A 17,270-nucleotide genomic window follows, 5' to 3' on the forward strand; every position below is an offset into this window, starting at 1 on the left:
TCTGTTCCGCACTGTGGTAAGACGGCATTTCATATGCTGAGTCTAATTGATGGCATAACATGGAGCTTGTGCCTCAAGATATCCATTCATCAACAAAGGTGTTTGGACTGTTGACGAAGCCTCTAACAAGAATCTTGCTTCATTCGGCCAAATACTTTGCCAGCACGACATATTCCAAGCCATCGATTCCCAAATCCTTCAATCAGCCACTGCTCAGCAGTGCAACTCAGAGCCTCACCAGAACGGCAACAGCATACTCCGACCGAGCCGTTTGCGCAAGCTCCCGAGCACGCCTTCTCACACAGTGCACCATTACTGGCGAAAATTCGAGGATGCCTTCACGAGGTCCGTGTTTGGCAGGCAAAGTTTCATGCCTTATATTCCATGCTCGCCTACCGATCAAGACGATCACCAGTGGCTCTAAAGAAAGCCGAGGACGATATCAAGAACTAATGATTTTGTTCGGTGGTTTGTAAATAGGACACATTGATACACAGGGTTCTTTGAGGGTGAAGTTTCGACGACCTTGACGAAATTGATGGCGTATACAGAGAGCAGCAGCATTTCATTCGACGCAGCTACTTTGCATTTTTGTGACAGAGAGATCCAATTTCTTCTCCTTGTTTTTCTTTTTTGTTGTTTGTTTCTTTGGTCTTGGACTTGTATTAAGAGAGTGAATGGCTTTTGTAGTCTCCCCCTCACTTGTTGATATCAGAATGTCTGAAATTCATCGCTTCATCGGCTGCTTCTGATTTCCTTTCCAACACTATGAGCTTTTAAAGCTGTCAGTGTTTATGTGCATATCCATCCACCGGCCCGGCGTCGCGTTTAGACATCGATTTAAATGCGCACCGCGCCATGAAGTCGATTTTCCATCGATGCGGGGCATATCGCTATTCTAGATAGTAGTTAGGGAGTGAAGGATGGCAAATTTTGTCCGGATTTTCAATGGAACTCTCGTTCCACAAGTCACATAGTTCCTGGTAACCTAACTACAGCCATTCCTTTCAGCACAAAATGGCAAGCCATCGACATTTATGAGGCTTAGCCAACAAATGAAAGTTGGGATTTTGATCTTTAACTCCTTTTCCAAACTCGCCTAGTTCACATTTATGAAGTCACATTTAGACTTCTCTCGATTATAGTCTAAGAGAGAGACTAAAGAAGGGATACGGATACTTACCAAAAAAAAAAAGAAGGGATACGGCTAGACTTAACCTTGTTTTAAGCAGAATTGAGGCATCTCAAGTTATAGGGATCCATAATTTGAAACTAAACATTCTCACTCCTAACCCTGTGAGAAGATGGAGAATCGAACTCCCCACCTCTCCTTTTCAAGTAGGAAGGGCAAAAAGGCAGGGCAAAAGTTCGAGAGTTAGAGTAGGACAGACAAAAAAAAAAGTTATAGTCAAGGACATGAAAGAACAATGCAACTTCTTGTATGCTCCGCAAGTTAAGGATGCATTATTTTATTTTCATACTTTCTTTGGTATTTTTTTTTTTTTTGGCTTGAGGCCACTAGCTATGAAATAAGGATACAGTAATTAATCCATATAGGGTAGAGATGTAATTGTAACCTTGAGCTCGCGGCAACCATGGTTGCTTGATTTGAGCCCGCGGCCATAACCGCTCAAATTGGTGGTAGTGAGGAGGTAGGAATTTGAGCTCTAGGTTATGGTCGCTCAAGCTCAAGCTTAGAGCTTGTAGCGGCAATGGATGCTTGATTTTAGGTCGCGGCGACCATGACTATTTTAACTTTATGGTTCGAAACTCAACTGGTCATAGCCACCGCAAGCCCAAGCTCTCGTGACCATGCGGCCTCGAGGTTCGCAACTCAAAAAGATCTCACGGCCATGACCACGAGCTCAAGTGACCGTAGCGTCCATGAGTATGAACTTGAGCAACCATGGCTGCGGCAAGTTTAGGGTTTGAGCTCCCATTATGGTGGTCGTATTGGACTCCTCTCTCTCTCTCTCTCTCACACGCAGTTTTCTTTTTTTCTTTTTTATTATCTGATGTGATACACGTGGGATGACACATTGGAACTTTGACAATATTATTACATAGAAACTTAGTAGGGGCCAACTTTAAGTGGCGACTTAAAGTGGATACAAACGAAAAAAAAGGTTGGAGTCAAAATTAGGACCCGAGCCAAAATTGATCATTTCAAGGAGAATAGGCCCAGTTTCCAAATCCATTCGACCCCATTTCCATCTACAGTGTCCAGAAAGACCATGGAGCTTTCTACTCATTCAAATGGCTTCCACCTCGGTTACCAAACATGCTTAGGGAGCATATCCTCCTCTCTTTTCCCTTTTCATCGCCACCGAAAGAATCACCAGAGATAAAATTAGTAGTGTCATCAACGCCATGAGAAATGCTTTCCAATGCTTTTTACTGTGTTGCGTGAATATCACACGATAGTTTCCTGGTAATGTGAAAGCTTTAGCTTTTTTTTCCAATATGTAAATGATATTTGGCAATCTATTCAGATGCCGCATGTGAATTTGACCGTCATAAAAGAGCCAATGCTCAAGACAAATAAGAATAAAAGTCAAAAGACAATTTAACACAAAAACAGAATGATTGATTTTGGCCCAAAAAGATAAAAATCTTCATGTGATAGAATATAGTTTTATTTAATTGTCCTGATTTAGATACATTAATAACAAATTAAATTCCTATAAATAAAGTTCTATTACATGTGATCCCCATTGTTATCATTGGTAATTATTCAATCATGAAAAAGCATAGAAGTAGATCTACAACATCTGAGACTTGGAAATTTAAAAACAAAAATCTGAAAAGATTGATACACTTATGGTGTGAAAAAAGTTACCTGTCATTGTTGGGCGAGTACCACGTGTGCTTCGAGCTATTTACGAATTACGTAATTGAATTTTTCTACGTGTCAATTATCTAAGGGTGATCATGCAAATAAAACCTCTTATAAATATTATTTGGCTTCTGAAAGCAATATTAATATGTCAGAATGAATAATGGAAAAGTAAAGCACCGAGAAAATATACCAGTTGATGATAAAAGGGACAAAGAAGGAGGGTCGCTAGCCTTCTTCATACCCCAAAACAAGGACATCAGTTCATTTGAAAGATACTTAACAGAGAAGAATAATTTGAGAGCATATGCATTTTTCCATTATGTAATGACAATTGGCAAGCTTTTTTTAGATGTCATACGTGAATTTTGACCATCATAAATGGGCCAAAACGCAAGACAAAAATAAGGAAAAAGATTAAAAAAAGTTAAAGATAATGACGACAACATAATTAACCTTGTCACCGAAATATAAAGCTCATGAATTGATAGAATATAGTATTCTGTAATTGTCCTAATTAGATAAATTAATACAAAAGAATACCTATTACACGCGATCCCATCATAAAAAACTAAGAAGAAAATTTTACAATTTAAGCACTTAAGCAATAACTTTCGAAAATACTAATATAAACATATCATGCACAAGAAATCGGGTTAACAAAAGTAGTTGCATTCGATTTGCAAGTTTGAAAAGTAAGTAATATTAGTAAGATTTCGATCGACTCTACTCACGGTGTACAAGAAATTACACGTCGCTGTTGGAGGAGTAACATGTATACTTAAAGCTTTTCAGTGATTGAGAAATGAATTTACCCATAGGTCAATTATCCAAGGGTGACCATGCAAATAAAATCCATTACAAATATCTATTGACTTCAGAAATCAATATCAATATGTCGAAATGAATAGTGGAAAAGAAAAAAAAAACAATCTGAACCAGTACTCAGTCCACGTTAGAAGGGAATTATTAGGACATTAGTTTATTTGAAAAACGATTAGTAGAGAATTACAAAGTGATAACATCTGTGGGAACAAAAAATGCAAGGCATATAGCTATCTATTGAAAAGTAATTTGATGTTATTAATGTTTAAGCTTTTCATCAATATATTTAGGAGAAATTACAAAATCCATCCTCATGCTATTACGCGAATTTTATTTTTGTCCATATACTATCTTTCGTGCACATAACAATATAAGTTTAGGGTTGTAACAATTTAGTTTGTTCCTCACGTGCGAAATTCTTCAAAAATTACTGTTATTAGGTCACCAATTTCTGCACTACCCTACATGCCAACCTTTTGCACTTAGTCAACATCTTTTGTTTGCATTTCGACACAAAAATACGAAATTTGGCCGAAAATTAAGACTGAACATTAGTCTATGGACCGAATCAATTTAAGCATGGAGTACAGGGACCAAAATTAAGTATGGGCAATAGTACTGGGACCATTTTTAATTAATAAAAAGGAATGGAAAGCGACGACCAGCACTAGCAATCCCGTTTGGGCCTTAATCTCAATACTCGATTTGTCTATTCCAATTCAGCACCCAAGAGGTACAAAAACACAAAACGTCCTGAAATGTGCCCAAAAATTTTAGTTTTGGGGCCAAATCTATCACTTAATAAAGTACAGGGGCTTTAATCGAACATAAGTAACAGCACAGGGATTGCTTTTGTAATTTCCCATATAATCAGCATTTCATTCCCATGGCCATGGGCCATGACAATTGACAAGTACACAGTGATAATTATGATATCTTGTTTTTATTTTTTATTTTTATCTATCCTACTCTGACTCTCAACTCATTTTTAGATTTTTGCCTTACATTTTTGCAGAGCGTAAAAGTCAAAATTCACGTCTGAAACTATAAACGTCCCCACCTCTAGCGCAATGAAAATGTGAGAAATCGAATTTCCATCATCATCATCATCATCATCATCATCATCGTCGTCGTCGTCGTCGTCGTCACCATCAATTATGATATCTTGGTTTAATCCCCCTTTTTTTCCCAACTTCCCTCCCCACTGCACCAAACAGTAAACACAAACCGTGTCGGAATAACTCAAACCCGGAGCCGGGACACATAAAAATCCGAATCCAAACACTCCCAATTCGATACGAACAAGGAAGACAGGAGACAAGCCAAGTGTCTGCAGTGTGGAGCCAACGATTCTCAACAACGCACGAACGAACGCTGCCCTACAGGGGACAACCCAGCACGACACATCCTCTCTTCCTTATATAGCTCTCTCATTTTGCATCCCTCTCTCTCTCTCTCTCTCTCTATACCTTAGCGCGATTCATCTTTCAGGAATCTCAGATCTCTTCCTCTCGCTCTCTGGGTATATCGTTTCTTGATTCCAATTCTTGTTTTTTCCCTCCGTGTCGTTTCTTGGTTCGAATCGATGGCGTCTGCTGCTGGAACCTCCCTTCGCATGAAGCTCGTGTCGTGCTCTTTGAAGCAGACCCAGGTATTAATTTGTCCTTATTTTTTTCCGGGTATCAGTTGATCTGTTGTTTCGTGGCGAGATTCGCTGCTCTTTGTGTCGAAAGCTTTGATTTTTATCTGTTGGTGTGGATGAGCTTGGTTTCAGATCGATATCTTCGATTTGTGTCGCTGTTTCTTTGATTCAGTAGGTGGCGATTCTTGTTCTCTGTCTCTGATCTACGTTGTCCGTGGATATTGTTGTAGATGAGCCCGCTTGTTACGCTGTATCAAGATTCGAAATTATTAATATGAGATTTTGGCGGCTGGAAATGTGCTGGACTTTTAATAAAGGAACAAAAAAGATTTCCTATTTCACCCAAAAATCAAGAGTTTGTCTTATGAATCGAAATGTTTGCATGGGGCATTACTGATTATTCTTGAAGTGCTTATAAAATATTCACGATAATTGTTGTTTACTTTAGCCGTGATTAGTGGTTTATGTTTTGTTGCACTTTAGGATGACCCAGTATTTTTTTAGGCATGTAGATGAAGATTAGTAGTCATATGGTCCGGAGATATTTCTTGGTACATGACATGAGAGAGGATAGATTCTATTGGATAAATAATTTCATGAGACCAAGATTGGCTTGGCACAATGAGCTATCTATCATCTTTAGAGCCTTTGCTGCATGAGTCTTGTTCTTCCTCTGCCCTTGGTAGAAAAATCTTCATTTTTGCGCCAATGTCTACTAGCAACAGCTAGAATTGTACATAAGTCTAGGTGAGGTGAAATTTCTTGAGAGGCGAAATGAAGAGAGAAAAGTCCTGCAGGTCAATTCTCCAATCATGAAATGGGCTAAGAGTCTTATGTAGCTGATGCTGATGATTTGCTGTGTGTGTTGGCACTTATAAAAGAAATGGTTTTGTTCGTGGAATGCAGCTTTCAATTAACAATACCATTTTAAATTTTCTATTAGATAGCTTTTGTTAGCATGATCAGATTCTTTTTGTTAAGTGCCTGCCTTGGCATGATATAGAGTCTAATGAACCTTAACACATTTTAGCTGAGTGTTGTGATGAATCTGGGGGCTCATGCTTTAAATAAATACTTCCGGAAAAAATCTTGCTGAAGTGCTACTCCTTACTTGTTGGTACTATATGTGTCCTGCTCTTTTTTGGTTGCCGACAATTTTAGTGGCTAACTGGAGCCAGCAAGACTTATATTTATGACTCTACGTTAGACTTGTCTTGTTGTTTGTGGATTATTCTTTTTCTTTTTTGCTAAGCGTGGATTAATCTATTTTGCATGTGAGAGATATGGCTTTATCTTCTATATATTTACTTTTCTTGTCCGATGCTTTTTGTAGCCATCAAACAGCGGAATCTCAAGTCTGAGATCAGTCTCAATACCCATCAGTACGAAAGGCTATCCGTCTCTTGTTTCACGCCGAGGGTCTTCCCGCCTTCAGGTTTTCTGTGCGGTATGCATCATATTCTACTGTTCGTTTGCCATGTTCCTTCATTAAGGGGTTCAATATAGTCTACTTGCCATGATAATAAATGGAATACGTAATTCACTGTTCAAATGCTCTAAATAAATGGAATACATATGTCATCATTTCCCAGCTTCATGTAAGATTTTGGGTTTATCATGGATTTAGATGATCTCTTTCCCCTCTTTTATTAAAAAAAGTGAATGATATTCATTAAGTTGCCGGAATTTGGGGGATTGTAGATATCTAATTTGTCACTGGTGTCATGTTGCTTATGCTCCAAATTTGTGAAATCTAGTAACTTTTACTTGTCAATTCTGTGTTCAAGCAAATCGGTTCATTGATGTTGCTATTAGTGAGATTTCGAAATATCCATGTATTAACAGGCCAAGCCCGAGACAGTGGACAAGGTCTGTGCAATAGTGAGGAAGCAGTTGGCGCTGCCGGATGACTCTGCGGTTACAGGAGAGTCTAAGTTTGCAGCACTTGGAGCTGATTCTCTTGATACGGTACCTCTCTACTAACTTCCAATATGGTTTCTTTGCTTTAATTCTGAAATAGAATTAAGCATGATCCCTTCAACCTTTTTGGTGAACATCAATGCCCTTGGCACCGTTTCATCCCGACACTTGTCGTGTTCATTGCTTGCATCATGTGTGCATTAACGTTAGCTTTCTTGCGCTCCCCTTAGAAACATCTACATATTATTTGACAGTTAGTGAAGTGGTCACTTAAATATTGAGAGACTAGAAACCCGTGGCATTGGATGGCTATAAAATTGATCGTTGCATTGATTGCGGTCCATAATTGTCTCTTGGACAACTCCAATAGTTCGTTCTGTTCTTAATTAGGAAGCGTAACTTACATACTCAAGGGTCGAAATCAAATCTTAAAAAGATCATTGTCAAGCGTAGGTTGTTTTCATACCTCGAAATGCTACAGTACTCTACAATGAGATTTCCTCTCGGAGAAGAAAGTTATGGTGAAAAATCCGTCCTTTATGCGTATATATGTAATGTGTGGGCTCTATCATGATAGCTTTTCGTGGCTCACAAGTTCTTTTGGTTCAGGTGGAGATTGTGATGGGCCTTGAGGAGGAATTCGGGATCAGCGTGGAGGAAGAGAGTGCTCAGAGCATCACCACTGTCCAAGAGGCTGCTGATATGATTGAGAAGCTCATTGGGAAAGATGCTGCTTAAGAATTAGCTTTAAAGACTCCCCTAAGAACCAAGTACTCTTATGAAGATGATGTTGTTGGTGACTCTTGTGTGGCTTTGCCATGTTGAGGACTATCTACTTACTAGATATATTTGCAAGTTTTGCAAGGGATTTTCATCCTAAGTTATTATTTTTGGCCTGAAATGGAACTCTGCTGCTTGTGTATTGGGTTGTCTTTTCCTTCATCAGCATCCGTTGGCATCGTGTTCGTCAAGCATGTCATGAGCCGTAGGCCTTTGGAACTCATTTGAAACGCTTCTTATGCTCTTAATGCTACGATGGTCGGTGTGTTTCGAGCGGCTAGACTTGCTTGGACTCTGACCTGAGCCGACGAGACTCGAAGCACAATTTTGCCTTTGAGCATATGATAGTCAGCTTAACAAGCGGCACTAGTGCAATGAAATGCTTGCAGTTGCCCTGTGCTCTCCTCCTCTTTCGACATGCAAATACCATTGCATGTTTCACTCACAACTGGACCTTCTATGACTGTTTGCTCACAACTCCTCTTCAAAACAAATAATATGGTACGCATCGAATGCTGACTTTGACACCCAAGGTAGGAGGAGAGCGAAAGATAAAAAGCGTCCATCTTGAATAACTGAACAACGAGGCATATGCCGCAACGGAGGATAAGATTCTAATCTTCTCACCATCGGTTTAGATTTGAGATGATTTCTCCTTTAAATGGTTTGTAAATTTTTTTATAGAGCCAAAAAAAAAGACTGTAGTAAATCGTGTGACCTTTAAGGTTGGCGCAGTTAGTTAAGACATCGAGTCTCGGAATTGAAGACCACCCATTCATATCTCATCATTTGCATGCAAGCCATTCTGGGTCATGGCCTTTTGCACAGGCCAAAGGCTAGTCTTAGCTGGGCAGCCACTCGTTGATATCTCATCAACTGGGTACAAACTGTTCCGGGCTCAGAGCCACCTACATAGGCCGAAGGCTGATCGTAGCGGGTTTATTCGGCTTGCTGTAGGGTACTGTGAGTATTTAGGTAATCGGACTTCTGCACCCGTGCCTTTGGAATATCGAGAGAGATCGAGAGAGAGAGAATTCGGGTAATCTCGTGATCCTCTAAACCTATGGTCACACGCACACACCCCACATTGTGTTCCTACCGCTAGCTCTTTCACATGACATTTTCCATCGGCCCGTGCAATAATGCAGCTAGGCACCTAAGTCATAGTATCCTTATTGGATCACATGACCACCGACTCCTTTCTAAATCCTAAAGTATAAATATTGATAATAAAATCACGGTCAAATCCAGTTACCCAAACCTTGAATTATCGCTCTAATCATTGCACCAAAACAACTTTGATTAGGTAATCCCCACATGTGACCGACTGATTCCCCCTGCTTTATCCGGTCACCTAATTCACCCTCGCTTTCCCCCTTGCTCCCCAAAAAATGACCCTCAGGAATCTTAGCAAAAATTTTACCATGAAGTGCAAATTTTGCCTCGAGAACCGCGAAATCCCGGATTTGGTTTCTTTGATGATACAGGCGGACCTAATCGGGTGCCCGAAAATTAGCCCCGGCACCGCATCGTCGCGACTAAAAATAGACTCGAAAAGAAGTATGTGATTCGACAAATACCGTAGAACTTTTTTGTTTCTAAAAGAAGAGCAAATTACTGCACAAAAGAGGGAGTAAATGTACATGAAATCTGAATTACATCATAAAGGTAATGAATGTCATCGCTTTCGATGAACTGGTGCGCACCCACCATGCCCATATCAATTTAATTTTCCTAGTAATTACCCGAAAAGAGAAAAAGAAAAAAGAAAGAAGAAAAAAGAAGCTCACATTTTCAGAAGCTGCATTGCCCAAAGTGCTGCCCAAATGGACAATGCCACCACATTCATGGCCTCAATTGGCTTTGCGGTGATTGCGAAGGAAGCCATGAACGAGCTCTCCGGCGCGACCGCGGAGTCCAGGCCGAGAGGGTCCTCGTCCGGGTTCGGCGGGCTCGGGGTGGAAGGGATGGTGGGCATGGAGGAGGAGCCGCCGGAGGCCGGCGCGGCGCCCCCCGGGGAGGGCAGGAGCGGGGCGATGTCCGGCGAGAGCTCTTGGAAGGGCGGCACGAGAGGGTCCGACGACAGGGCGGGCGAGGACGGGATCGCGGCGGCTGCGGCGGCGGGCGGCGTCGCCGGGCCGAGCCCGGAAGGCAGGGAGTGCGAGGGCAGAGCGGCGAGGGACACAATGATTGCTGACGACACGAGCCAAGGAGACACCATGCTAATGATCAAGAAATGATGCCTTTTCTTGTTGAACATCCCTTAGCCGTGGAGGAGAGTGTCGATCGTTTCTTCTATCTTTCTTGAGGTCGAGCTTAGGGGGTGTGCTGGTGGGGTTTTGAGCCATCATGATCAAAACTCAAAAGGGTGTGCGACCGGGGAAGGGGTGGGGGCACGGCGCCACGTGGCGGGGGATCATTGGGCTGTCATGGGAGGATACAGGTTGGCTAGGTTTGGAGGGAAGAGAGACAAGGGAGGATGGGAGAGGGTGGGACTTTTGTTGTGATTCGGCGATTTCTCTCTCTCTCTCTCTCTCGCTCTAGCCACGCATGACCCGTGATGAGAGAAATGATAGGAGGATCGAGTCGAGGACAATTATTTGAGTTCAAAATGATGCGTTGGATCATGGGGGGATGTTGTCTGAGGGTTTTGTCTCTTCTTTGCATTGTCATCTCCCGAAGAGGTAATCATCCCCATGTTCGAGGGGCACAAGTGAAGCTTGCATTGATGATGATGGGTTTCATAAAGGTAAGATTAGTATAGTGGTTGCGCGTAATAACGGGAGATCCTGTTGATACGTGTGATTAACCAATTCGAGAATATTAATGAGGAGCTTTAATTACGTAAGATCTATGAATTATGCCTAATTTCATGCAACTCCATTTGGGGGTAGCTTGATCGGTCCGGCCAGGCCATAGGGCATTACATCTCGTGAAGCCGATGGAGGGCTAAAACTCGACTCCTTTGAGAATGTTAGTGAAGGTTTTTCCTTTATGGAAAAGCGAATAAGTGTGAGAATTTCGGTCAATCATACAATTGAGCATGGATGCAAACAAGAGTTTACATAGTTCTAGTGTTGTTCAGAATTCTACTGATGGTAACATTTTACTGCCGCGTTACTCTTTTTTAAGGAGAAAACCCCAACAAGATAACAGAGCAAGAAGGAAGCCATGGCTTCTCCTTCCTCTTTTTCACTCTTTCCCTTTTCCCTCGCCTTATTAGCTCAATATAGCCATACTAGTCCGGCTGGCTGACCAAATGCAGATGCTTCGCTTGAATTGAAGATTTCGATCCCAATGCTCTCTCCTTCACTTTCGTCTTCTCCAATCCTCGATCCAATCGTGCCGAAATTACTAGCAAAAGCACCGTGCTTAAAAAGAAATGATCTCTACTCAAGGATCGCAGCCATCGATCGACTATATCATTGCCTTCAGAAGCAATTGTGACAATGAGATGTAATTATGGTCAATGTTAACGCAACCCTTTGATTCTTCATAACTACTCTTAAACATGAATTCGTATACGACAAACAAATTTTGGCGATGAAATACTCATTGTTACTCAATCGATGACCGGGAAGGTAATTGTTATCACTGAATGCGTCAAATCAAACCATCCAAAAATAAAATATCCCATAGATAGTCCACATTCTTTAGCAATGACCAGTCGATCCAAAAATACAAATATCCAAGCAAGTACAAATGTCCAAACATTAATTCGTAATCAAGTTTCGATGTGCGGATCCCTAGGATGCCTTCAATAATGAAGGCGCGACTGAGAATATGTTCCACCGCGAATCACGGGTTCCAGCGAGCCAACCCATGAACAGACAAAATTCCACCCACAGCTTAAAGACAATGAGTGAGAAAGAGAAATTAATTCCATTATATATGCGTATATATTTATATATTTATCAATTATCGTTCACAGAAATTAAAATTTTCAAAAAGCATTAGACCTGATAAATGGATAAACCGACCCTCGTGTCGGAACAATATAAATTCCCAAATGCGGAAAGAAATTTATGAATATTTTTCGTTAGATCTATGAAACAGATTGGCCAGAAATTGCTCTGCCTAAATTGACTCATTTTTATGTAATACAACTTCGCAACCCGTACTGGACCTGACCCGACCCAATTTTTTCCCGTGAATATGAAATGTTTTCGTGTATCTATATGCTTGACTAGCTTGAGTGACCAAGTCAAGATAAATCGAAATTCTATATTCCCACATGAATTAATGTCTCGCACCAAATTTTTTTTTTTTTTTGGTTCGACCTCTCGCACCAAACTTTGGAAGCAAGGATAGTGACAACATTGATCGAGTGAAGAAACAATTAAATTTTTGCGGGGTCCTGCATGTGCATGTGTAGTTCTATTGCTTTTGCGTACTGTCTTCACCAAATAATGAATGTCAAGCAAATATTGATAAAAAAATAAGACGTTGGCACACCAGCCAAAAGGGTTGCATGAGACGCGACATCAGTCCATATTGGAGTGACTTACGAAGAAGGATCATTTGAGCAAATTGCAGATTTTTGGGTCTAGTATTATGGTTCAGGAAAAATTACCTAAAAAGTTTCAAATCTATTACATTTTTATCAATTTAATCATAAACCTTTTAATTAGAGGAGAGCAAGATGGACCGCCCAAACGGGGACCGGACCGGACCGACCGGTTTGGTCCGGTTTTTGGGAATATCGGTCCGGGTCCCGATTCCTAAAAGTGGAACCGATTTCCGAGTGGTCCGGTTCCCGGTTCTAAGGTGAGAACCGGACCAACTGGATCGGACAAGACCAGACCGACACATTTCAACAGTTTGCTTTATGGACCCTCTTGTAAAAGATGAAAATAAGCTGAAAAATTTTCAATGCACATGGCTTCAACCGAAGCTGAAGTGCAAGATGAGAACAGAGAACGGTTGGCCAACTATTAATAGATGCTAGTTTTCCTTGATTAATCGTGTTCTTTAAATACGTCAATCACAATCTATTGCCGATTTTACGTGATTTTCCCATATGACTTATGGAGAAAAAAAGATTAATTGATCCGATGAATAGCTCGGCTTTTCCTTTGCTTACTAGTATGAAAACCAAGAAAAAACTCAAAAACGAGATGGAGAAACGAATTGAGCCCAGATTCAATGGCACTTGACTGAAATGCATGTCCGATTGGTCCCATTGGAATCAGTCCACGGTCCCACGACTAGCCGGTCCGGTCCCCGATCCTAGAAACTGGGAATCGGTCCTCCCGATCCGATTTCCGATTCTTGGGTTGGACCGGACCGGACCAAAAACCGCTCACCTCTACTTTTAATTATGCCAATTGAGTTCATCCAGTCAATTTTGGCCGGAAATCTCTTATGTGGATGCTAACCATCGTACGTGGTTCGACCAATGCTGATGTGGATAATTTTTAATAATATTTTTAATTTATTTATTTATTACTTTTTTGTTTTTTTCTTTCTCTTTCTTTTTTTTTCCTTCCCTAGCAAGACTGGACCTCTCCCACCAACGGCGAGGTCGACCTTGCCAAAGGCGGGCAAGGCTCCCCCTCACTAGTGGCCGGCGGGGGCAAGCTTCACCAGAGGCCGATGAGGTTGACCTCATCGGCCCTTGCCTCTGGCCTGTTGTCGAGGACTGGCGGCCAACTAGAGGAAGAAGGGAAGATATAAAAATAAAAAAGAATAAAGAATAAATAAAATTTGAAAAAATAGTAAAATATTATTAAAAATTATCCACTTTAGCACCGGTCATGCCATGTAGAACAGCCGGTATCTACGTCAACGATTTCCGATCAAAATTAGCCGGATAGACTCAATTAGCAAAATGTAAAAATGTTTAGAACTTAATTGATATAATTAAAAGGTTTAGAATTGAATTGAAAAAAAGAGTAATATGTTTAAAATTTTTTGGACAATTTTCCGTTATGATTCTGGTCTCAGATGTGAGAGTTCTCAATTTCGATTCTCGTGATGCTTCATATGAGCGAAACCCTTCAATTTTGGATTGAACCACGAAAAGTTAATCAAAAGTTTATTTAGTCATCTACAAGTATAAAACATCACTAGAATAATAAAACCCGTTGGTTTAAGTACAACAGAATAATACAAACAATAAAAAATATTAAAGTAATGGATTCGAATTGCCAAAAATTAGAGGTTCAAAATCTAAATTTCATTCGGTAAATGAAGGCATTCACAAGCGACCTGTGCATAAATCGAGGCACCTATGATGGATCGATGATCAACAATTTTCAGTTAATTTTGGCTGATTTAATTTGGGATTTTCTTTTTGGATTCCGAGACTTGATTTATTTTAACAAGGCTATGCTGGGAAACAGGCATGAAGGAAGGATAGCTCAAAACCCTTTATCATTATGTAGTAAGGTTTTAAAAGGTATATATAATTTGGGATTTGAAAGGTCATTTTTTTATGGTTTTCCCATTTTTTGGTCAGAAGTGGTTTTCCTTAATAAGTGGGTTTTTCCTTGTTTAGCTAACATTTGTACTTCATTCTTTTCTTATCGATTCTCATAGCCATGTCATGGAATCACTATTTGACAGAAGCCCATTTGTTATTTTGCATAGTTGTGATAGAAATCTTGGATAATATTACGAGATTAGAGCATAATAGCATAAAGTTCAAAAGGTTAGGATTTAAATTTTTTCTTTGGTCGGAAGAATCCATTTCATTTTTTTTTTTCAAAGCGCAAACACAAGACAATGGCTTAGTCCCATGGGATGGATATCCAATTGTAAGGAAGGGCCTTAAATCTATGGGTTTTGACAATCCGATCTGTTAATTTATTAGACTCTTTAGGGCAATGGGCTATTTGGAAATCTGAAAACTGGACCGGCAGATCTTTGCATTTTATGATAAGTAGCGGCCAAGCTCGCCCTCATAGGTCGCACGAATCGGGTTAGAATTTCTTCGACTTTGTAAAATGTACAGGAAAAAAAAGAAATGCACAGGACTCAAATGTACTTCCTTAAAATCTTTGGAACTTTTAATGTACCTCTTCCCCTGTTCCATTCTTGTAGTACTATGAACATTGTAGAATGAAACTATGATTGGTAAGTAGAAATGACGTACAAAATGACAAATCGAGATTTTGTCTGCGAATAGAAAAATGCGTATCGATACACTGGTTTTATATAACTTGGTTGTTTGTATCGTCGTAGTCTTATTTTTTGAGTAAAAAAGAAAGAAAGAAATGAATTTGTTATGCCAAAACATCCATAAGTCAATCACTCGATGATTTTTAGCTAGTAGAGTAGACGTGGGCACTTACTTTATTGGTCGAAAATACAATTGCAATGCCCACCTAGGAATAGAGGCGTAATTAAGTCGAGTCAGGTCGATACAGTTATGAGCTCGAGCTCGACTTGACTTGCATCAAGTTGAGCTTGAAACTCAACTTGAGCTCGATGGATTATTACAGTTTTCCGTTCAAGCTTAACTCAACTAGAAAATTGAGATACTCGACTCAACTTGACTCAACTAAAATCAATTTATGAATGTACTTGAGCTCAACTTTAAAAAAGCTCGAATGATAGGGGTATGTTGTATAATTTTGTGGATAATCTTATTTACTTTTAATTATCTCTTTACAAAAATAATTTAAGCTCGATTAGGCTCACGAGCCTATTAAGTTGAGAACTGATAAAGCTTGAGTCGACAAAATATTAGAGTAGCTCAAACTCAAGCTTGTCTCAAAATCAAATGAGTCAATCACGAATACCCATTCAGTCGAGCCCGAACTACTCACTAGGGGTGATCGATTCCCGGTTCAGTCCGGTTCCAAGGTAGAACTGGGAACCGGTCACGTAGGGGTTAGTTCACATTTTACTATTTTTTGTCAATGAAGTTCACTTAAGGTTTAGTTTATATTTTACTAAATTTTTTTGAAGAAATAAAAAATAAAAAAAGCATATGTAGTCAGTTCGGTTCCCCCTTGGAATCGGAAACCAGACCACCCGGACACTAGTTTCACTTTTAGGAACCTGAAACTGGACCAACACTCTTGAGAATCGGACCCAACTGGCCAATTCAATTCGGTCCGGACAGTTCCCGATTTTAGCGGTTCGTTTTGCACACCCCTGCTTCTTGCGAGTAGCTTGATTCAGTTTCGCTCGTAATTAGGAGGGGCAAATTACTTGCTCCAGCCCCAAGTAGCCGGGTGCAGCGACCCTCTCGGGTCTAATCTTGGTTCGAACCGCTACTTCAAGATTTTTATTATATATAATAGAATGAGTCGAAAATCTTAAAATAATGCCTTTCTTGTCTTTTTTTAATTGACACAAGCTGTTGGACGTCCCATGTAAATAGCAAAACAAAAAAACAACAGGAGGGAAAGTTAAAAATATTCTACAGTGAAATAATAAAATAACATAAATAAACAAGACATGGAAAAGGAAAATGAAGGAAAAGAAAAAAGGAAAACGGGGCATTCCGAGAATTGAACTCGGGACCTCTCGCACCCTAAGCGAGAATCATACCACTAGACCAAATGCCCATTTTTGTCACAGAGAATCTTCCACTAATATATAATTAGTATATCTTATACAGTTTTTACCAACCATAATCAGTTCGCAAATGGTCGGGCTCTCTCACCCAAGAACCGGAAACCAGCTCACCTGATCCTAGAACAGGGAACCGGCACACCAGGTCTCGGAACCGGACCGGACCGGACCGGTCCTGGATGGGCCAATGGAACTGGTCGCATGCTTTTTTTTATTTTGTGATTTGTGGTTGTTATTATCTTTTTTCTCTTTCTGCTCTCTTTTTCCAGTCAACGTGTTCTGTACCTACTCATTTCCTTTCTGGGGTGACATTTTCTTTGTGGGTTTTCTTCCGTGAACCAGCCATTAAAATTTCCTGAAATTGCTGGACCGCACGCCATGTGCTGCGCCATGGTCAAGCAAAGCTCAGCTTAGCACTCAGCAGAACAAATTCGTCAGCATTCAATCTAATTTGATGCAAAAGATGCTACGTTTCAAAGAAAAAGCAGCTTGATTATGAACCCCCCACCCCACCAAAAACAAATTGGAAAGCAGCTTGATACCAAGTCTTGGTAAAAAAACTGAATGAATTTTCCCACTCGGGCAAAATGCATTCATATCGGTTCGGTCCCAATGGAGATTCAGCTCAGGGAATTGAAAACCGGACCGAAAATTACCAATTCCAAAAGATCGGAACCAAAAACCAAATCGGTGCCCTCAAAATTACCCTGAACTGGCCGGTCCAGTCCGGTCCGGTCCGGT

The 17,270-nt window shown here is 40.4% G+C and overlaps 2 protein-coding genes and 1 non-coding gene across 3 annotated transcripts; 1 reads left to right on the forward strand and 2 right to left on the reverse strand.

Moving 5' to 3' along the window:
* The first annotated feature begins 4,983 nt into the window (after nt 1–4,983).
* LOC115691372 (acyl carrier protein 1, chloroplastic-like) lies at nt 4,984–8,143 on the forward strand. Its single transcript, XM_030617980.2, has 4 exons — nt 4,984–5,312; nt 6,637–6,750; nt 7,149–7,271; nt 7,833–8,143. Exons 1-4 carry the CDS (start codon nt 5,247–5,249, stop codon nt 7,959–7,961), a joined length of 432 nt encoding a protein of 143 aa, XP_030473840.1. The 5' UTR covers nt 4,984–5,246; the 3' UTR covers nt 7,962–8,143.
* A 1,502-nt stretch (nt 8,144–9,645) lies between these two features.
* Nucleotides 9,646–10,272, reverse strand: LOC130135862 (classical arabinogalactan protein 26-like). The gene has a single exon (XM_056305673.1). It carries the CDS (start codon nt 10,261–10,263, stop codon nt 9,790–9,792), a length of 474 nt encoding a protein of 157 aa, XP_056161648.1. The 5' UTR covers nt 10,264–10,272; the 3' UTR covers nt 9,646–9,789.
* Nucleotides 10,273–16,450: 6,178 nt separating this feature from the next.
* TRNAP-AGG (transfer RNA proline (anticodon AGG)) lies at nt 16,451–16,522 on the reverse strand. Its single transcript has one exon. It is a non-coding gene; the product is annotated as a tRNA-Pro (tRNA).
* Nucleotides 16,523–17,270: the final 748 nt, after the last annotated feature.

This window comes from Syzygium oleosum, unplaced genomic scaffold, assembly GCF_021117445.2.
Source record: "Syzygium oleosum isolate NSW1041296 unplaced genomic scaffold, Sole_v2.1 Sole_v2.38, whole genome shotgun sequence".
NCBI classification, from domain to species: domain Eukaryota; kingdom Viridiplantae; phylum Streptophyta; class Magnoliopsida; order Myrtales; family Myrtaceae; genus Syzygium; species Syzygium oleosum.